The sequence below is a fragment of the Trichosurus vulpecula genome, chromosome 6, assembly GCF_011100635.1.
Source record: "Trichosurus vulpecula isolate mTriVul1 chromosome 6, mTriVul1.pri, whole genome shotgun sequence".
Lineage (NCBI taxonomy): Eukaryota > Metazoa > Chordata > Mammalia > Diprotodontia > Phalangeridae > Trichosurus > Trichosurus vulpecula.
The window spans coordinates 271,387,246-271,408,639 of NC_050578.1; the positions used below are offsets into that span (position 1 = coordinate 271,387,246).

At 52.2% G+C, this 21,394-nt stretch overlaps 1 protein-coding gene across 4 annotated transcripts in view; it reads right to left on the reverse strand.

Moving 5' to 3' along the window:
* Nucleotides 1-238: 238 nt before the first annotated feature.
* SYT7 (synaptotagmin 7) overlaps nt 239-21,394 on the reverse strand; it is a 91,970-nt gene continuing 70,814 nt past the window's right edge. For all 4 annotated transcript variants that reach the window (XM_036763068.1, XM_036763066.1, XM_036763065.1 and 1 more), the window contains 5 exons: nt 17,402-17,672; nt 12,111-12,280; nt 11,354-11,468; nt 9,796-9,995; nt 239-8,025 (listed from right to left, as the gene is read on the reverse strand). In XM_036763068.1, coding sequence (XP_036618963.1) covers nt 7,921-8,025; nt 9,796-9,995; nt 11,354-11,468; nt 12,111-12,280; nt 17,402-17,672 — 861 coding nt within the window. In that variant the 3' untranslated portion in view covers nt 239-7,920. The remainder of the gene's footprint in view (nt 8,026-9,795; nt 9,996-11,353; nt 11,469-12,110; nt 12,281-17,401; nt 17,673-21,394) is intronic.

Here is a 21,394-nt window from a genome sequence, read left to right on the forward strand (position 1 = left end):
CTCTACCCTCCCCTACCAAACCTGCTAATGCACCCCCTTGGGGTCATTGGGAAGGAAAGGGCAGGTTAGGATCAGCTCAGAAGCTCCATCTCCCCTTCCCTGCCTCCCCAGGTTAGTCTTAACATTTAGGTTAGCCCAGTCACCCAGGTTAGCCCAGCCACCCAGGTTGGCCCAGCCACCCAGGTTAGCCCACCTGTCCCATAACCTGCTTCCCCAAGATGACCTGGGCACTCTTGGATCCATGGATTAACATTTATTCACGCACCTGCAGGTGCCGTACAGAACATTGAGTCAGACAGGGGTCCCTGCCCCTGAGGTTCACAATCTAAACAAGACAGAGACACACAGGACACAGACAAAGGGGAAGGGATGGAGGCAGGGGACATACCCAGGGAAAGACAGATGGCCCCAGACAGCCAACACCCAGAACACAGAGGTGGATTCAGTCCCATCCCCTCGACTTTGGGTGGGGGTGGGAGGAATGGGGAATTGTTCAGGATAAGCTTCCAGAGAGCAGGGAATATAGAAGGAGGATGTGAAGGAAGACAAAGGAAGAAGGAATAACCTGTCGAGCCCAGCCTGCAGAATGGGATCGGATTGAGTACGGGGCAGATGAACTACATGGGAACGGAAGGGGATCCAGGATCTAGGAGGGCACTGGAAACCAGGACAGTGAAATCTCCCTGCCCTCAGATCCCACAATGGGCTCTTGGGGTCACCAAGGCGGGGTTTGGAAGGTTCAGAACTGGGGAGGACCTCAGAACTGAGGCGGGGTGCCAAGTCACCAAACAAGAAGGGTCTCTGAATTCCTCTGGTCCTACTCCCCTGAGGGACAGAAGGAAGACCCGAGGCCCCCAGGGAAAGCATCTTGCCCAAGGCCCTGAAGCTTTAAGTGGCCAGGCCTGGCACCTCCAGGCCTTTGAATGGGCAGTACCTGAGCACCAGGGCTGGTTAGTGTTTTGTGTTGGTTTTTTTTCCAGGGACTATTTTCCATGGGAAAAACTCAAGGCCCTGGGCCTTTCCTCTCTTTGCTCAGGGCCGAGCTATTTGGCAGCTGCCTCCCAAGGTTCCTCCAGGCTCCATGAGAAGGAAGAGTCACCCCAGCAGGGAGGGGAAGCCAAGCTAGGTACCGCAGGTACACTAGGTACTAGATGGTCCCCAAGCTCCCTTCTGGCGTTGCTTCCCTGACTAGGGATGGGCTTCCAGAGAGAAAAACAATGAAGGAATATTTAAACCCAGCCCAAGTGCCAGGAAGACATGCTGCCCTGGCTTCATGAGGACTCCATAATCAGGGCGGGGGGTAGGAATGAGGGTGGGATGGGCAGAGGACTGGACTGGAATTTCCTTTTGTGCTCATGAGGGAAGCTGATTTAGCACCTTCTTCCGAGGAAACCCTGAGCACGACACAGACCTCAGTTCCTCCTTGGGAGGGACGGGGGCTGGGGTGCTTATTGCCCTTTTAGGGGTGGGGAACTGAGGCCCAGAGGACAGAAGTGACTTGCCTAAGGTCACACAGCCAGTGACCAGGAGGAGTCAGGACTGGAACCCAGTTTTTGCAGGCTTGGGGCCAGCGCTCCCTTTTGGGCTGTTCCCCAGAGCCAGGGTTGGGGAGAGAATATTGGTTTGGCTATTGCTATTTCTAAGGGGGCCAGGACTACCAGGCCCAGGACCCTGCCTAATTCCTCCTTCCTACCCAGTAACATCTGAGGAAGAAGAAGTGGCTAGCGATAACCAACCAGGGCCATGGCTGGGCCTCCCCTTAGGGTGGTTTTGGTGGGGGGGGGGCCCACCGTAAAGCGCCACCCCATGCTCCAATCCTGGCTGGTCTGCCTTGCCTCAGGGGTGGATCAAGGGGGAGTGAATCTGTCTCAGTTCCTCCTGGGGGGGTGGGGAGGGGGATGGGGAGCTATGGCTGCAGGAGGCCCTAAGGTGCTAATAATTCCCCTTGGGGGATGATAGCCAGGGAGTCAGCAAATGGATCTTGGAAGAAGAGCCAGGGCTGAGGCCATATTCCACCTGACGCCAGAGACAAGGTGTATGGTAGAGAGAGCCCCAGCCTGCCCCACCCCACCCCATCTCCTTCACCTCCTCCTGGGGGAGTGCTAAGGAACGGCGGAGGAAGGAGCCAAGGCCCTGCTTTTTCACTCTCCTTTATTAATCAGAATGGCCCTGCTCCACAAAAAGCAAGGGCCATTCCCACAAAAATAGGAATCTGCAAAGAGGAAATCTCGCTGGCTTAGAGGGTGTGTGGTGGAAACATTTTGTATGGTTTTTTTTTCCCATTAGTTTTTCTTCCTTTCTCTTCACTGAGAATGTTGAGGTTTGTGGTGTTTTTTGTTTTTGTTTTGTTTTATGGTGGTGAATTTTTTCTTTTTTTCTTTTTTTATAAAACATTTGCTGGAAGAGGACTCAACAGAATAGAAACAGCAGGGTCCCCACCCCTAGGCCCCAGCTGGGCTGGGGGTTGGAGGCTGCCTGAGCCTTTAGGCCCTTGCCTCTCCCATCCCCTCCCTCAGGTGCATTGCTAGGTGAAGGGCTGGGGGTGGGGAGAACTCTGTACAGCAGTTACAAGAGGATGGTCACAAGAAAAAAGACATACCTGAAAAAGGTAATAGCTAAAAGCTCTAGCGTACCCCAAAGAGACCAAAGATGATTCTCACATCCTTATGGGGACTGGAGGGACCCAGGACACTGGGGAACCTTGGCCTCAAGGCAAAGCAGGCCTCACTCTCAGGGCAGGCAGACGTCTAGCCCCTTCAAAATCCAAGGGCATCCAGGGCACCCCTGGACACAGGTCAGGTGACCACAACCTAACAACCTCCCCTGTGAGGTAGGTGAAGCATGAATTATTACCACCGTTTTATAAGTGGAGAAAACATCCCTAGGGCACCTGTGGGGCTGCTTCTGCTCCCCCTGCTTCTCCTCCATCTGTCCCACCTACCTCTGGCCAGCACCTTGCACCTTGACCCCATTCAGCTCTCCTACCTAGATGGCCAGCTGGGCACCCACTGGTCTGAGGACAGGTTGGGTGCCCTGTGCATGGTCTCATCAACCATCCGAGCCTCAATCCAATAAAGACCAGAGGTGGGCTGTGGACAGGGAGCTTCCCTTTCTGCTGTTCCTTCCTTCCTCCCTCCCTCCCTCGGCTGCAATGACCATGAAGTAGAAACTTCAGCAGGGCAACCCAAGATGCAAGGTAAGGAGGAGGCTTGGGAAGGATGTGGGAGGAGGAGGTAGAGGAAGCAGGGGGTTCCCACCCCTGCTCCATTCAGTCCCCCTTTCAGAAAAAAAAGACACCATCTGGAGAGCATCTTTGCCTCTGATTGGCTAAGAGCTGCACAGGCCGGGTGCCAAAACAATGTGCTGGCCCTGTCCACTCTAATACGATTTGGTCTGACCCCAGCTGGGAATCAATAGCTAAGAATGGCAAGGTTGGGGGCTTGCTGGCTGGCTGGTCCCTCCCCACCCACAAGGAGGGGGAGGAGGGGAGAAAGGGGGAGACCCAGGAAGCACCCAGCTGCAGAGGGCCCATTAACCCTTCATGCACTCTCCTCTAATCTAGTTCTCACCAGAATACAGACTCATCAGGATCTTGAGCCAGCGGAGACCTTAGAGGCTGTCTGGTCTGAACCCCTCATTTTACAGAGATGGAAACTGAGACCCCAAGAGGAGGCTTCTTCATTCTCTTGGCCTTCTCTGAGCTTCCTTACCCATAATGTCTCCTGCCCTGCTCTGCCTCCCTCACCCTTCTCCTCTGGCTGCCTGAGGGCACCACCTACCCTGTTCCATTGCTCCCCTCCACATAAGCCTGAGCCTTTGTGCCATGGATTAGATCACAGGATTTAGATATGAAAGGACCTGGGGGTCCCCTTCTAGACCACTCCCCCCATTTCACCAATGAGGAAACAGATGAAGTCACCTGCCCAAGGTCACACAGCTTGTCCCAGGGACAGAATCCAGATCAGAGAGGCCCAGCTTTCTCATTCATTCATTCGCAGGAGGAGAGAATCCTAGACAGAGCAGTAGGAGGGACCTCAGGTCACCTAGCTCAATCCCCGTATTTTTCTAATGAAGATATTGAGGCCCAGAGAGTCAAGGGATTTGCCCAAGGTGACACAGGATGAAGATGAGAGGGCAGAGTTATGCCCCAGCAAGGCTGGGAATTATTATCTAGGATGGAAGATGGTTCAGCATTGAAGCCCACTAAGACAGGCTAGGGTGGTGCTAAGTATGCGTTAGATATGGAGCCTGAAGAACTGAGTTCAAACTCCTGCTCTGTGTCCAATTCAGACATGACCACGAGCAAATTGCTTCTCCCTCATTCAAAGATACTCTACATTCTAAGGCCCCTCTCTGCTCAGAAGGTCCCTCTGCGTGCACTCCAAGGTCTAGGGTCCTTCCAGCTCTGATGTTCTTCATTCTAATGTCTCTCTGTGTCTGGGGCTGAGGCAGCTGGACTGGATGAGCTCTCCAGCTCATTCCAACTCTAGGAATCCATACTCTAAGCAGAGGGCATAGCCCGAGCCTCCTAGACGCAGAAGGCTGGAAGTTACCCCTAAATCCAAAGCCCCACTGTGGACCTGGGGGTCTCTGGGGATCACCTTCAGCCTTTCCTGGGGGGGCCTTTCCTCTTCCCCTTTCCCACCGTTCCCAAAACATGGTAAGGCAGAAGCTGCTTCTTCTCCATCGCACGTCAACTTTTCTGCAAGAGCGTGAGCAGGGAGCAACTGCCAGTCTATGATGCCTATTTGCCATCTGGTGGCCAGCCTTGGGAACTGCAGGTCTACACCTGCTCCTGGGGGACTCCAGCTTTGTTGGCCCTCAAATCCTGCTCCTAGGTGGGGATGAACTGGCACTCTGTCACCAACAGGGAGCTGGCTCCAACTCTGTGGGAGCCAGGGGCCACTGGCCTTGCCTCATTATTTCAGGGAACCTTCGGATGGCTCCATTCCATTTCTCTTGGCAAGGAGTGGGCAGAGAGGAGAGGCAGAGGTGGAGAAGGGAATGAGAGATGGGGCATGGCCCTCCTCAGCCTCCTTTATGCTGGTCTATTAGGTGCTCAGAAATACTTTGGGGGTAAATTGATGGTCACCCCAACTCCCAGCATTTGGGGGGGATGGTCCTAGCTGAATGGGTCCTCCTCTGGGTTAATGGCTGGGCTCAGGCAGGGAGAAAAAGAAGAAGCTGTGACATCATGGGCTTGGACTGGATGATCTTTGCAGTCTCTTCTGAATCAGACTTTCTAGGTTCCAAGGTCAGCTCAGACATTTTATGCTCTAAGGACCCTCCTAGCTCTCACCTTTTGTGATCTAATGTCTGAATGACATTGAATGTTCTGTATCCTAAGGTTTCTCTTAGCTCTGACATTCTGTGCTTTCCTACCTCCACTGCAGTTCTGATGTTCTGTGTTCGAGATTCCCCTTCAGCTCTGATGACATGCAGGCCAAAGTCTCTTCTAGTTCTGAGAATCAACGTTCTAAGGTCTGTCCAGTTTTCACATTTGATTTTCAAAAGTCCCTTCCAGTCCTGACCATCTATGTTCTAATGTTCCTTCCAGCTGTAATGTTCTACCTTATAAGGTGCTTCCTTGGTGCCAACGTTCTGGATTCAAAGGTCCCTTCCAGCTCTGACATTCTGTTTTTGAAATTTTCTCCAAAAATCTACATTCTAAGGTCCCTGCCAGCTCCTACAATCTCCATTCAGAGTTCCAAGGGCTCATGCAACTCTCCCATAGGCTTATTTTAAGGTCCCTTCCAGCTTGGACCTTTCACATCCTAAGGCCCTTCCCTCTGAGCTCTGAGATTCTCTGTTCTAAGGTTCCCTCCAATTCTGACAGTATGGGAGGGAGGTGAGAAGTGGGGTAGACACCTGGGGAAGTCTGGAAAGCAGGCATAAGGGGTCTGAAAGAGCAGGGGAGAATCTAGAAGGCCAGGAGAGCTACATGGCAGGGCTGGAGGGAGCACTTTCCAAGTGAGAATGAAGGTAATGGGGTCTTGGAAGTGGGGGGGACAACGTGGGAACACTTAGAGGGAAAGGAAGGGCCAAGACCCATTCGAAGGCTCCAGGGATGGACCAAGGCCCACTTGGGCACTGTGTATCTGTGCCAGGGGCAGTGACTGGGACCAGCCTACTTAAAAATTCTCAGCAGTAGGGTCATCCAGCAAGGGAGATGGCCCTGGGGGTGATTGACTATTTATTGGAAGAGCCTCGGAGACTTAGTTCACATGGAGATGATGGACCAAGCTGGCCATGGAGCACTCAGAGGCTTGAACTCTGGCTATAGAAACTGACAGCTGTTGGTCTAGGCTTCTCCAGGGCAAACGTGGGGGTAGGGACAGGGACATATGGAAACAAAACAGAGGAGGGGGAGGGGGATGGAGGGGAACCAGTGAAAGGACTCAGGTTCGCATCTCAGCCCTGTACTTGCTACTGCTGTGATCTTGGCTCAGTGACCTAATCCCTCTGGGCCTCAGTTTCCCTATTTGAAAAGTGAGAGGGTCAGGCTAGATGGCCTTAAAGGGGCCCTTTTAACTCTAACTTTTAGGATCCTACACCTATTTTTATACTAAAAAAACACATGTACTAACTCTTTTCATACATACAGAATTTCATACTTCATGTTTAGAAGGGAAACGAGAGCCAGCGTGTGGATTCTCTACAGAAGTCCCATGCCATGGTGGGGAGAGCCAGAAATACAGCTTGGAAAAGCCTGGCCCAGATAATTTAGACACAACCCCCTGGTCTCCAGGAACTGGAAAGCAGAGACTAGAACACAAAACAGTATTCTTGCTCTCAAACCAGCATGAAGGCCCAGTCTTTAAGCAGTAACAACACTGGACTTGGGAAGCAAAGGACCGAGGTTCATGTCTGAGCTCTGCTGCTTATGTCTTTGGGCGAATCTGGGCACCTGTTTCCTTATTTGAAAAACGAGAGGCTGGGGAAAACTGTCTTGTATGGCTCCTTCCAGCTCTAGATTCCAAGGTATGATGGGCTATTGGACATTCGGGACAAACAAGGCCGTCCCTCCTCCCTCCTTCGTCTCTTCCTTTCTTTTGGATGCCCTTTAACCTCTCTCTTCACTTCTTCTTTCCCTAGCCCACCATCTATCTCCATTCCTTCCCCTTTCTCTGTATGCCTTACTCTTTCCAAAGCCCCATCCTTCACCACAACCTCAGGACCAGCACAGCGAGCCATGGAGCCCCTGACGCTGTCCCCATACACTCACATGCATGTGCATGAGCACACACACATACACACACACACACACACACACACACACACACACACACACACGCACATACACAAAGGTTGAACACAGCACATGTACACAGAACCTCGGCTCTGACGCCAGGCTATTTATACCCCCTTGGCACACAGGGGCCCCCAGACGGCTTAAAAAAACCCAACACCCCAGAGGGGAGGAGGGCCATTCCGGCCAGGCTGATGGCCATGGCCTTACCGTGCCCTAGCCCACTTTGACCAGGGGCTGGCTGAGGCTCGGCCAGCCCACAGCTCCAGAAGCCACCTTAAAGAAAATGGCAGATGAGTCAAGCTCCACCGGGTGGGGCCTCTGGAGGGATCTCTCTGTCCTGCCGTCTGTCCGTCTCTCTGTCCATCCATCTTTCTTGCTCTCTCTTTCTTTCTCTCTCTCCCCCCTCCTGTTTCTTTAGTGTCGGCGAGTTGAAGAAAAGGGGCAAGCAGGAAAATGGCTCCCAAAGACCCCCCCAAATGGGGGGGGGCTGGCGCTTCCTAGAAACATGGCCATACTGAGTCCTGAGCCCCCTCCCTGGCTGAGCCCACAGGGGTCCTTCCCCCCACCCAATGGGGGAGCCACGCCTGGAGCGTTGTGCATAAAGTGTGAAGGCGTGACCCCCAAACCATAGGCCCACAGCCCCACCCCCGGGCCTCCCCAGGCCCTACTCAGGCCTTCAGTTGGTGCCACTGAGCCACAGGCTGCCGAGGACGGGCAATCATGTCCTTCCAATGCTTCACCTCACCAGGACCACTCTTCCAGGACAGATAGATCTGGAGGGAAGAGAGTGAAGGGGGGGGGAATGATCCTTCAATTATCAAGCATTTATTAGGCACCTACTATGTGCCAGCTGCTCAGCTAAATGAGACTTTAGTTTATCATGGGAGATAACAGACACTCATGAAAGTCTAAGTGTACAAAGTAAATGCAAAGTTATTTTTTGAAGGGAGGCACTAACCACTGGGAGTAGGGGTACATCAGTGAAGGCCTTACATAGAGGTTAAGCTGAATTTTGAAGGAAACTAGGGCTTCTAAGAAGCCAAAGTGAGGAGGGAGGGAAGGCATCCCAGACATGGGGACCAGCCTGGGCAAAGGCATGGAGGTGGGATATGGATTACCTGAAAGGGACAGCATTGGGGGCAGACTATCAGGTGAAGAGGAGTGATGTCTAATAAAGCTGGAAAGGTGGGAAGGGTAGGGTCACAAAGAGCTCTGAATGACAAACTATGGAGTTTATAGTTAATTCTAGAGGTAAGAAGGGGGACAATGGGGTTTCCTGAGTGGGACCATGACAGTTGGAGCTAATTTTAGGATGATCACTTGGCAGCGGGCAGGAAGGCACACTAGACAACTAGTGCAGCAGTCTAGGCTCTGACCCTCTGGGGCTGGGTGATCTTTCTAAGGCTCTCTTCAAGGGGGGGGAATCATTTTTACAGGCTGTTATAAGAAAAGTGCTTTGAAAACCTTGTGGCCCTTTGAAATGTGAGTGATGACTGCCAAGGTCATAGAATCACAGATTCGGAGCATCTCCTGGCTTTTCAGATGAGACCACTGAGGTCAAGAGGCTCAGGTGACTTGCCTACAGTCACCCCTGCAGGAAGTTAGCTCAGGAGAAACCAGGCATCCAGGAGAGGGAGGTGAGCCTAACTGGGAGAGCTTAGACGACCTCAGCATTGGAAAAGAAAGGACGAGGGGAGACTTCAGGGCTCTGATCAGGCTAACGATCAATAAAGGACCAGAGAAGAAAGGAGGAAATGGGCTGCCCATCCTTGAATGGGGAGGGGAGGGACTCAGGGGCAGAAAGGGCCTGGTGTTTCCAGGCAGGACTGTTACCTTGCAGATTTGTTTGGCTCTGATGATGTTAGGAAGAGCAGGAGCGGGGAGGAGAAATGGGTGCGGAAAAGGGGGAGGAAAGGAAGGAATGAAGTGTCAATGAAATATAAGATATACAGAGTAGAGGTTCTGAGGGTAATGTGGGCAAGCAGAGCCATGGGAATCCTTCTTTCTTTCCCTCCTTTCCTTCCTTTCTCTCTTCCTTCCTTCCTTCCTTTCTCTTTTTCTTTCTTTCTTCCTTCCTTCTTTCCTTCCTTCCTCCCCTCCCTCCTTCCTCATACACTCCTCCCCTCCCTCTTTCCTTCCTTCCCTCTCTCCTTCCTTCCCTCTCTTACTTTCCTTCCTTCTCTCTTTCCTTCTCTCCCTCCTTCCATCTCTTTCTCCTTCCTTCCCCTCTCCTTCCTTCCCTCCCTCCTTCCTTTCCTCTCTCTTTCCTTCCCTCTCCTTCCTTCCTTTCTTCCTTCCTTCTCTTTCTCTCCTTCCTTCATACACTCCTTCCTTCCTTTCTTGCCTCTCTCCTTCTCTCTTTCCATACTTCATTCCTTCCTTCCTTCCTCCTGTAGTTAGCTTCACACCCTCATTCATGCATATATTTAGCAAATATTGATTGACTGCCTACAGCATACACAGCCCTGCCTTAGGTGCTGCTCTCCCTCCCTCCCTCGGCTCCTGCCAGCATCAGCAGGTTGCCTGGTGCTGGTGACCCCCACCTTGCCGATGACGTCATTCCGGCTAAGCTTATCCTTGTCCATGACAGTGATAATGATTGTTGTCTCCCGAAGCTTCTCTGTGGGAATGTCAAAGATGAAGGACTCATTGAAGACAGGATTCAGGTTCCTCTTCATGGTCACTGTCTTCTTCTTCTCCACTCGCTTGTCCTTGTACATCAACCACACCTTCACGTAGGGGTCTGTGCAGGGAAAGGAAGGAGTCAGGGGAGTGGGGCTTCTCCAGCTCTGACCCCTCCCACTGAGGGAGGACGTGGAGCTGGGAGGAGGAGTGGAGGAGAGAGGGCCTCTTTCTTTTAGAGGGGAGCATCCATGAAAGGACCAAAGGGATCTTTAGGACATATTGAATTATAGAATGTCAAAGTTTGGAGGAGCCTTAGAACAGGGGATGTCAGGGCTGGGAGGGACCTTAGAGCAGGGAATGGCAGGGCTGGGAAGAGCCTTAGAACAGGGGATGTCAGGGCTGGGAGGGACCTTAGAACAGGGGATGTCAGGGCTGGGAGGAGCCTTAGAACAGGGAATGGCAGGGCTGGGAGGGACCTTAGAACAGGGGATGTCAGGGCTGGGAGGGACCTTAGAGCAAGGAATGGCAGGGCTGGGAGGAGCCTTAGAACAGGGGATGTCAGGGCTGGGAGGGACCTTAGAACAGGGGATGTCAGGGCTGGGAGGAGCCTTAGAACAGGGAATGGCAGGGCTGGGAGGAGCCTTAGACCAGGGGATGTCAGAGCTGGGAGGGACCTTAGAACAGGGGATGTCAGGGCTGGGAGGGACCTTAGAGCAGGGAATGGCAGGGCTGGGAGGGCCTTAGACCAGGGGATGTCAGAGCTGGGAGGGACCTTAGAACAGGGGATGTCAGGGCTGGGAGGGACCTTAGAGCAGGGAATGGCAGGGCTGGGAGGGCCTTAGACCAGGGGATGTCAGAGCTGGGAGGGACCTTAGAACAGGGGATGTCAGGGCTGGGAGGGGCCTTAGAACAGGGGATGTCAGGGCTGGGAGGGGCCTTAGAACAGGGGATGTCAGGGCGGAGGGACCTTAGAACAGGGGATGTCAGAGCATTTGGTTCAATGACCTCATTTTACAGGGGAGAAAACGTGAGCCTAGAGAGGGGTCATGACTAGCTCAGGGTCACCAAGAAAGTTAACAGAATCAGGCCCAAGGCCTTGTGTTCCTTCTATTCTTGTGCTACCTTCTCTATTCTAGAAAGAAATCCAGAATAAGCCCCTCTCTGCAGGCAGAGGGTCCACAGGGAGACTAGTGCTTGGCACAGCCCCCGACACCTTGGGAGATGCTCAGTAAAGGCTGCCTGCCGAGCCTGGCTTTGGGAATGCTCTGTGAGGAAGGCCTGCTCCGTGGTGCGGGGGGCGACACTGTCCAGCATGGGCTGGGTGACTGATGGGGCATTTAGAGGGGTCCGCACATTTGGAGGGAGCTGAGGCCGGTGGCCTGGGGAGGGAGGGTCAGAGGGCTCAGGAGCCTGAGCGCAGGTGGGATGCTGTAGGAGGGCCCTCATCAGTCCATCCCGGCCCGAAGCCCAGAGTACCGGATGTGCCCCCGATGTCCATGGCTTTGAGGTTCCGTGCTTTGATGATGTTCACAATGATGGAGTTGGCAGAGGGGTTATAGCACAGGGACAGGAGCAGCTCCCCTCGACTTCCCTGGAGGAGACAAAAGGAGAGGGTGAGGCGGGGTGAGATGCGGCTGGTGGGGGGCGGCGTCCTTAGGTGGCTCTGCCTTGTGGAGATCACTGGGGCCAGGAACTCACAGCCCTCAGCTCCTCATTCTGACCTGGACCCATAGTCCAGATGAACACACCCTATTCTCGGATTCCCACCTCATTGGGTGTGGGCCAGGGGGTCTCTTTTACAATGCCCCCCCCACCTGGGGTTAATAACACTAGCGAGCATCGTATAGTGCTTTAAGATTTGCAAAGCACTTTACAAATATTGTCTCATCATATTATCACAGCAACTCTCAGGGTCAGGTATTGTGATTATCCCGTTTTACAGATGGAGAAACTTAGACAACAGAGGTCAAGTACTAGCTCAGGGTCTCCTAGCTAGGAAGTGTCTAAGGCAGAAACTGAACTCAGGTCCTCTTGACTCTGGGTCCAGTGCTCTGTGCACTCTGGCGCCACCTAGCTAGCTGCCTTTTATGACCATACATCGCACGTCCTCTGGATCACTGGCTCCCTTACCCACAGGATGTGGGGAAGCTTCCCCTGCTGTGGGGGACCCTCCTCTCACAGCTGAGAGTCTAAGCCCCAACCCCAGGGAGGGACAGAAAGGAAAGGGTCTTACGCTCCCGTCACTACATGGCTTCAGCTCCTTCCAGAATGTCTGCATCTGGGTCAGGTCCACTTTGTTGAGAGGGATAGACACTTCCCCAATGGGGTCGTTACGACTGAAGCGGTCATAGTCCAGGACCTGGAGGTACAGCACCCGCTGCACCACCTTCTCATAGGGGAAGCCTGTGGGGACCAAGAAGAAAGTCAAGCCTGTGGATCCCGAGCCCCCACCCCCAGACCCTCCTCCTTCCACAGATGGAAGAAATCTGGAGTCTCGGAGCTAGAAGGGTCTGTGCTCATAGGAAGGACCCCCCCACTACGCCATCCCCAACAAGTCATCGTCCAGCCTCTGCCCAAAGACTTCCAGTGAAGGGGAACTCACTACCTACCTTGGTCTCCCCTTCACCTTTGGACAGCTCTAATTTTTAACAACTGTTTGATCCTAAATCTATCTCTTTGTGCTTTCCACCCACTGTCTCTTTTCTCTTTATCAGCCAAACCCCAAGAAAAAGGGGCCTGCGGTCAGCACTACTATTTCCTCTCCCCTCACTCTCTTCTGAACCTTCTACAGTCTGGCTTCTGTCCTCATCATTCAACTGAAATTGCCTTCTCCAGATCTACCACTGACGCCCAATCTAGCAGCATCCTCTCTCTGTCTTCATTCTTTTTGACCACCCTCTCCTCCTACATAGTCTCCTCTCTGGGTTTTGGTGACACTCTCTCTCTGTCTCTTTCTCTCTCTCCCCTTCCCCTCCCCCCCAGCTTTCCTCCTACTTCTCTGACTGTTTCTTCTTAGTTTCATTGGTGGCTCATCATCTAGATCATGCCAACTAACAGGGTTTTGTCCAGGGCTCTGATCTAGGTCCTTTATGCTATTCTTTCTATGGTCTCTTACTTGATAATCTCATCAGCTCTCATGTCTAATTACGATCAGATGATTCCCAGATCAACCTATCCAGCCCCAACCTCTGTCCTGAACTATAATCTCACATCACCTAACTAGACGTCTTGTCAACAGTCCAAACTCGACTAGTCCAGAATAGAACTCTTCTTGCTGCCCCTCCCCCAACGCCCCCTACCTCTGCTGAACTTCCTTGCTTCTGTCTTTTTAGGCAATCAGGGTTAAGTGACTTGCCCAGGGTCACACAGCTAGTAAGTGTCTGAGGCCAGGTCCTCCTGGCTTCAGGGGACTTCCCTGCTTCTGATGAGGTTACCACCACCCTCCCAGTTAACTAGATTCACAAAATCATGGTCTGTGTCCCCTCCTCCCATTCACTCCACATACCAAGCGGTTGCCAGATCCTGCCTTTTCTGCCCCTGCCCCCCCCACCTCATGTGGACATTCCCTTCTCCTTGCCCTCATAGCCAGCACACTGGTTCTGGGCAGCATCGCCTCCTGCCTGGAGTACTCCAGTGGCCGCCTAACTGGCCTCCCTGGCCCAAGCCTCTCCCTGCTGTTCCAGTGTGGCCACCACAGTGAATTTCCCAAAGGGCTGTCCTGACCACAGCACCCTCCTGCGTGACTGACTCCAGTGGCTTCCGGTTACCTCCTGGATCAAATATAAACAACTCTGACATTTCCAGTTCTTTACTTCCTAACGTTCCAGGCTCTATACACTCTCTGTGCCTTTGCACAGGCTGTGCCCCATACCAGGAATGTTTTCCCTCCCTCATGTCTGCCGCTGAGAACCCCAGCTGAATCGACACCTTCTGGTCCCACTAGGTGCAAGGGCCCTCCCCTCCTCTCCAGTGCTATCCTGTATTTGTTGACATAACCCTAAATATGTGCGTGTGGTCTCCCCTATTAGAATGGAAGCTCATTGATGGTAGGGACTGTTTTGCCTTTGCCTTTCCATCTCTAGCATTTAGCACAGGCATATAGTACATTTACATACAGCACATTTAGCCTGGCATACAGTAGGTGCTTAATAAATGCCTGTTGATTTGTTGGTTAATGACTCCCAGTTCTGCTGTCTGGAAGCCACCTAACACATATGGTTTATGAAGGGCTCAAATGTAAAGATAACTCAGGATCTCAAAGCTGGGAGGGGCCTCAAAGGAAATTGACGGAAGCTGAGCAGGAATCCCTCCCTCCTACAACGCACCTGACAAAGGTGGGTCATCTCCGGCCACGGGGAACTCATCGTCTTTTCTGGAGACATCTCTAACTGCTAAGACACGTCTCCTTTCATCAAGCCCGGATCTGCCTCTTGTCCCCTCCCCCATCTCCCCCTGCCCAACCTCCCACTTTGCTCCTGGTTTGGCTCTCTGGGATGGAGTAAAAGGAATCAGATGCTTTCATTACTGGACTTTGCTACCAGGGAGTCGGGAAAACATGTGTGCCTAGAGCTTTGGTCTCTTTTGTTCCCTTTCCCACTTAGCCAAGGCCTCTTCAAAACCCATAATAGGCTGAATGTTATGGTCTCCTGGATGCAGAGAAGGAGGAACAGGGGGTCAGGACACAGAATGGGGAGAAGGAGACGAGAACCATAGAGCCAGAGAGATGAAGGGGCATCAGGCCTCCCTCTGACTCCTAACCCAGCCAATTCTGCACTACACACCCACAGTCTTCTTTAGGGGATCTCCCAGAGTGAAGTTGGTTAGGCTGTGGGGAAGGAGGGAGCCAGCAACCTGCCCCCCAAACTAGGTCAGGTGGATGGAATGGGTGAATGGCTGTGCCACCAGCAGACCTGGAATCCCCTCCTCCCCTTCCCTGCCCAGGAGCCGCCCATCTGATCCAACCTTGGCATTTGGCGAGGCCCAGAGACATAGAGTCATTGCCCAGGGTCACACAGCTAGTAAGTGGCAGAGGCGAGACCCTCTCAATCCAGAATTCTGTCCCTCATACCCTATGACTTCTTGTTTCACAGTTGTCACCAGGGTTTGTCCTGAAGTCTCAGCTCCCCAGCATGGGGCCCATTTCTGTAACTCCCCATATCTCCACCCCAAGCTGCCCTTAACTGAATTTGTCTTAAAACCTTGATCTGAGGATGAATGTCATACTGCCTGCCTGGGGCCAGTTGTGTGAACCCCTCAGGCCTGACCAAGCAACAGGGAGGCTCTCTCTGGGCTCAGTGCCAAGTGGTCTCAGGATCTGGGGACATTTTGGAACAAAGCCGAAGCTCCTAAGGGATCTTTAGGTGTGACCTGGGACCAAGTCTAGACTCACTCCCACAGGCCAGCTCTAAAGCATATTGGCCTCTTCTGGGGGGCTAGCTCACAGTCCATAGTCACACATCCCCAGCAAAGGTCTGCCTAGCCCCATGGGTGAGGAGCAAAAGGAAAATGCCAGCATGTAGTCCAGAGTCAAATGGGGATGCTGTTGGTTATCTGGCCTTCAGACAAGTCACACCTCCCACTAGTACGGAGATCAGCAATTAAGACTAGATGCCTCCTACTCTCCTCCCTGGAGCCCCCAAGAGAGGGCCCCAAATGGCCACATGGCACCTCCTGGCCCTATCAATCAGCTCTCCATGAAGTCGCTGCTGAGTGTTTCCAGGGTGTCTAGGCTACTTGTGTGGGGGGAGGGCTCAAAGAATAACAATGCCCTCCCCTCCTATTATCCCCTAAGGTTTGCACAGTGCTTTCAGCGCAGCCATCGCCCCTCCCCCCATCTCTGTGCCTTGGAATAGGCTCTTCCTCTTGTCCTTGTCAGGCCTCTGGCCCAGCTCCATCAGTGAAATCTCTCTCTTCAAAGCCTAACTCAGGGGCCACCTACCTCTGGAAGTCCTCCCAGACCCCAAGGAAACATGGGCTACCTCTTCTGGAGTACTCCTGTTGGATCTCCTTAGGGTCCTGTACAGTAGGGGAGGTCAATGTCTAATAGAAACGGGGGCCACAAAACCAGACATCCATAAGGAGCCTTGTGGGTCACAGAGTGACTGAGAAAACCACATATTCCTATTACCTATGTTCTGTTGAATTTTTATTCATCTTGTTAAATATTTCCCAATTACATTTTATTCTGGTTCGGGCCACACTTGGGAGTACTGAGGGTGCCCACAGACCACGTGTCTAACACTTCTGCCTCTCCTTGGTATCAAACTTATGGATGAACTGGCCCTTCTCAACACCACGAATTTCTTAAAAGCGGGGCCACGGCTCTCTTTAGGTTTGTGTGGCCAGAGGCAAACCCAGGGCTCTACACACAGTTGGCACTTCATGAGTGAGGACTAAGTGGAGTCATCTGCAACGTCTGAGGTAACTGTGGCTGCATGTAGTTTACCAAAGCATGGTCTCTGGCACAGAGGAAATGCTTAATAACTGCTCTATCTGTCTGTCTGTCTATCTATGTCTTTCATCTATTTGTCTATTTGTCTTTCATCTATCTATCTATCTCTGTCTATATGTCTTTCATCTATCTGTCTGTCTGTCCCTCTGTCTTTCATCTATCTATCTGTCTGTCTTTCTGTCTGTCTTTCTATCTATCTCTGGCTATCATCTATCATCTTTCTCCATTTATCATCTAACATTTATCTATATGTCATCCATCATCTCTCTAATATCTAGCTATATATTATCTATGTATTAACCATCTCTCTCTGTCTCTGTCTCTGTCTCTCTCTCCTTCCTCACCCCACCAGACTGTGAGCTCCATGACAGAAGAGGCCATGTCTTACTCATTATTCTCCTTTTAGTGTTCCGCACACAGCTGGTGCTTAATAAATGCTTGTTTGTGACTTATTTCCTTAATAGACTGTAAGCTTCGTGATCATACCATCTCAAACTCTCATGTACCCAGCAAGGTGTTCTGCATGCAGCAGGCATTTAATAAGTGGTTTTTTCTTTTTTGGTACATTATGAGCTTCCTGAGTGGAGTGATGGATCACCTTATCAAACACCGTAATTCATCCAGCAAGGTGTTCTGCACACAGGAGGTGCTTAATAAATGCATTTGCCCCTGTACTAGACTATGAGCCTCATGAGTGATCATTTCTTTACAAACTAAGTCATCTGCCAAAGGAATCTGCAAACAGCAGGTGCTTCATAAATATTTTTTCTTCCTTTCTTATCCCTTCTTCGACTGTGAGCTCCAAGAATAAGACTACTCTTGCCGAAACTTTGCATTTCATCTAGCACAATGTTCCATACACAGAAGGTGTTTAATAAATGCTTCCTGTTGTTTTTATTCCCCTTCAGATACGCAATAATTCCCCATCATACAGAGGAGCAAGCTGGGAAGCGTCTGGTCCTCTACTCTGACTTGTGTGTCCTGTGACTTCCCAAAGGCAGCTCAGCTAGAACTCCCTGTCCTCGGGGACCTCCCCCCTCCTCCCTCCAGCTCACAAGGGGGCGTGGCCTCACCTTCGAAGAGGAAGGTCTCATTCCAGTGGGGGTTCAGGTTCTTCCGCTTGACCTTGGTCTCCAGCTTGTGCTTCTTGTCAGGGAGCAGGTAGATCTTGACGAAAGGGTCGCTGGTGCCACTGAAATCCTTGGCCGGCAGCTCCTGGGCCTTCATGATCTTCACGGTGAGGGTGGACTCTTGGAAGTTATAACCCACGCTGAACTGGATCCGGCCCAGGTTCTCCTGGCTGCAGCCTTCGTGGGCCTCGTCGTCCTCCGAGCCCGGGGACAGCTAGGGTGAGAGAGACAGACACCCCCAGGGAAATCAGGGTGAGGCCCCCTACCTGGGCTCCTCCCCTCCAGTCTTGGGGGAGGGGACCAGGTGGGAGCCCTCTCTGGTTATGGTGAAGGACACTCCTGTCCATAGAAAGCCATCCCCTCCTGGCACTGACAGCTCCTGTCTCTAGCCACTCCTAGGTTTACAAAGCCCTTAAACCTCCTGCAAGAACCCTCCTGAGTGCCCCCTTCTCTCTGTCGGTTATCTCCAAATTAGCCGCCTTCTCTCACCTTTGTCGTCTGCCCCATCAGACCGGGAACTCCTAGATCTGCCTTTCTTCACCCCCCTAGCGCTTAGCGTGGTGCCTGGCACACACTGGACATTTAATAAATTCTTTCTGATTTGATTTGGCGAGGACCCTTTGAAGTAGGTAGCACAAGCATTATCATCTCCATTCTACAGACGAGGAAATTGAGGCCCCGGGAAGTTATAATTCACCTAGAGCCAGAGCTCAGACCCGAGCTTCCTCATTCCAATTCCAGGGCCTTTCTTCTTCCCCCAGAACCCCAAAATGGCCAAGGAACTTGTTAAGTCACTTGGTGAATAAAGGCCAGAGTGGATACCGCCATCTTGAGTCTCCTGATGCCCATCTAGCTATGCCAGCTGCTACTCCTGGCCTGGGGGACAGGGGTGCCAAGTCAACAGCCCAATATGGTAGGCAACATGCTGGGCCTCACTTGGGTACAGACACACCCAAGGTATTGGCTAGTTTGTGGGCTGGAGGGCCGGAGTGGACCCTTAGGGCAGGGGATCTCAAGGCCCTCTGGCCAAGACCCTGGACCCCTTCTCACAGGATTACAAGGAAACCAATTCTGTTGAAAGACAGAAGTGAAGGAAAAAAGTTCACATGCCCAGCTGAAGAATTCTTCCTCCAATCTGACAGATTAGGCATCTGTTACTCATCAAACGCCTTCTACTTTACAGACAAGGAAACTGAGACCAAGCGGAACAGAACAAGCCCCCTTCTCCACAAGAGCCCTTCATGTACCTGAAATTCTTAGCACAGGGCCTGGCACATAGTTGGCTCTTAATAAATGTTGGTTGATCAAGTGCCCAAGATGACCTTGGTAGCAAGTGGCAGAGTCAGGATCTGAACCCAGGACTCTAAATGAAGTGCTTTCTTCATACCAATGTTGAGGCTTCTGAAAGCCCCAGGAACCTAGATCACCCAGATCTTTCCACTGGACATGGAGATGGGCAGGTGGAGAGAGGGGAGGACTGGGGCCTTTGGCATTCACTTTCCCATTGGGTCAGCTGAAGAGTCCATCAGAGGAGGTTCTAGACAGCAGGAGGGCTCCACTCCAGAGTTAGGACCCTCCTCTTTTCTGTGATCTTGTCCTCTGACTATGATTTCATTAAATTATAGAATCTCAGAGCAAGAAGGAGCCTCAGAACCCATCTGGCCCACTGAGTCCCTGAAACAGGAATGCCCTCTGTAGTAGCCCTGGAATTCTCACCTAATCTTGGATATTCTCAGCTCTGAGAGACTCACTACCTTCCAAGGCAGTCCATTCTACACTGGCGTTAGCAAGCTTGTCCCTGCCCTTCACATTTTCCATTCCTAGCCCCCGGTTCATCCCTCTTCGGCCAAGCAGATTAAGACCAAGCCCTCTTCCACACAACCGTCTTTCCGATATTTGAATGAGGGGGTCCTGTCTTCCCCTCCCCACCCTCCTGAAACTCCTTCTTCACTAGGCTAAACATTCCTCCTGCTTCTGCCTTCCTCCCCCTCCCAGTTGTAGTCATTTGCATAGGCTCCCGGCTCATCAATGTACTTCCCAAAATAGGTGCCCAGAGCCAAGGGCTCTGCTGCCCCTTTTTCGTGTACGTGTGTGTGGGGGTGGCACCCGGCCAGGATCACTGCCTCGAGGACTCCTGGGCCTTTCGCAGGCTCGTCACCAGGCTCTGCACGCACCACCGTAGCCCCGAGCCCTAATTAGCCAGATCTGGGATGGCACAGCGGAGCCGTAACTATGGCGACCGGGTTGGGTAGCCCCCACCAGAGCCCCAGGGGGACAGGCAGCCTGAGACCCTTCTCCTTCAGAAGGCATCATCAAAAAAATATCAAAGGCAACTGTCCTCTTGATTGCATCTGAAGCGAGGCTGGCTGACTCCTCGAGAGGGGGTGTGGCCAGCCTCCCTCCCCTGCTCCGAGCCAGGAGCCAGCCCAGCCTTCCAGCAGCAGCCTCACCTTCTGGGTCTGGCTGCTCAGCGCCTGAAGTTGATGCTGGCATGGGGAGGGTTGGGAGGATTTTAGCAGAACCCCCAAAAGGGAAATGACTGTTCCCATTTCACAGAAACTGAGATGCAGGTTAAGGGCAGCAGGGGGCAAAGCCAGATCTCGTCCCTCTGGGTTTAGCACTCTATCTGGGAGGGCTCTTTAAAGGTTCTCTAGGTTGGGGTCCTTAAACTTTTGGGGGTCCCGGGCCCCTTGAGCAGTCTGGGGAAGCCTATGGACCCTTCCTTCCTCAGAAAAATGTTTGTTAAGAACAGAAAATAGGCAGAATGACAAAGGAACCCAATTACATTGAAATACAGCGATACAAATACTAAAAGAAAACAAACCATCCCCCCAGGTTCACAGACCTCAGGTCAGGAACCCCCAATCTGGTCTAACCTCTTACGTCACAGATGAGGAAACCGGGAATGAACATTCCTAGGAGTCAGGAGACCTGAGCTCGAATCCTGGCTCCCACGCTTAATTAGGTCTATGGTAATTTTCTTGGCTGCTCTGTGCCTTGGTTTCCATATCGGTAAAATGGGGTAATAGCACTTGTACTATCTCCATGCCAGGGCTGCTTCTAGGGGAGCCCTTTGTAAGCTATCAGTGTCATAGGCTTAGTAAATGTCATACGACAGCACAGCCAGAGGGGACCTTAGAAATAATCCAGATCGGGAAACTGAGGCCCAGAGATGAGGAAACTGAAGCACGGAGAGGTGGGTGAGTGACTGGACCAAGGTCGCATGTGCAATCAGAACAAACCGTAGGGTGAGATTTTGAGCTGCAAGGGAATGGAGAGGCCACGCCCTTCTCCCATCTCTGCAGATGTGGAAACTGAGGCAGATGCAGGCGGAGGGACTGGTTCAGGGTCACACAGCTCTAGGGTATCTGAGGCAGGATTTGAATAAAGGTCCCCCTGACTCTCAATCCAGTGTCCCCATCACAATGTCAGACCGCCCCTGGAAAGGCGGCAGGCAGCAAAGCCATGATTCATCACTGGGTCCTCTGACTCTGACCACTGAGTGGCAGATTGGAGCAAAGAACTGGGGAGCAATTATTCCTCTCCTGGTTGCTGCCTTGAACCTTGTTATTAGTGGTAATGACCTGGTCTATCTCTGGCTGATTCCGCTCAGCTTTCCTTCTCCTCCCCGGAAACCAGGAGGTGGGGAGCTGGTCTCGGCCTCCCTCCCTCCATCTGCCTCAATTGCCTTCAGTGGGCACAGCACCAGAAACAGCTGCGGGGCAGGGCCGGGCCTCCACGAGCCTTCTGGGAACCCTGCTATCAGGAGAGGTCCAAAAGGGCATTCATGGATGTGTGGGGAGGGCATAGCTGACTAGGAAAGATCACGGGAATTTAATCTGTCTGTGCAGAAATAGAGATGATGAGAGACAGGAGACGAGGCCCTGATAGATACTGAATTCCAGATGGATTTGGAATCAGGTTGGGTGAGGATTC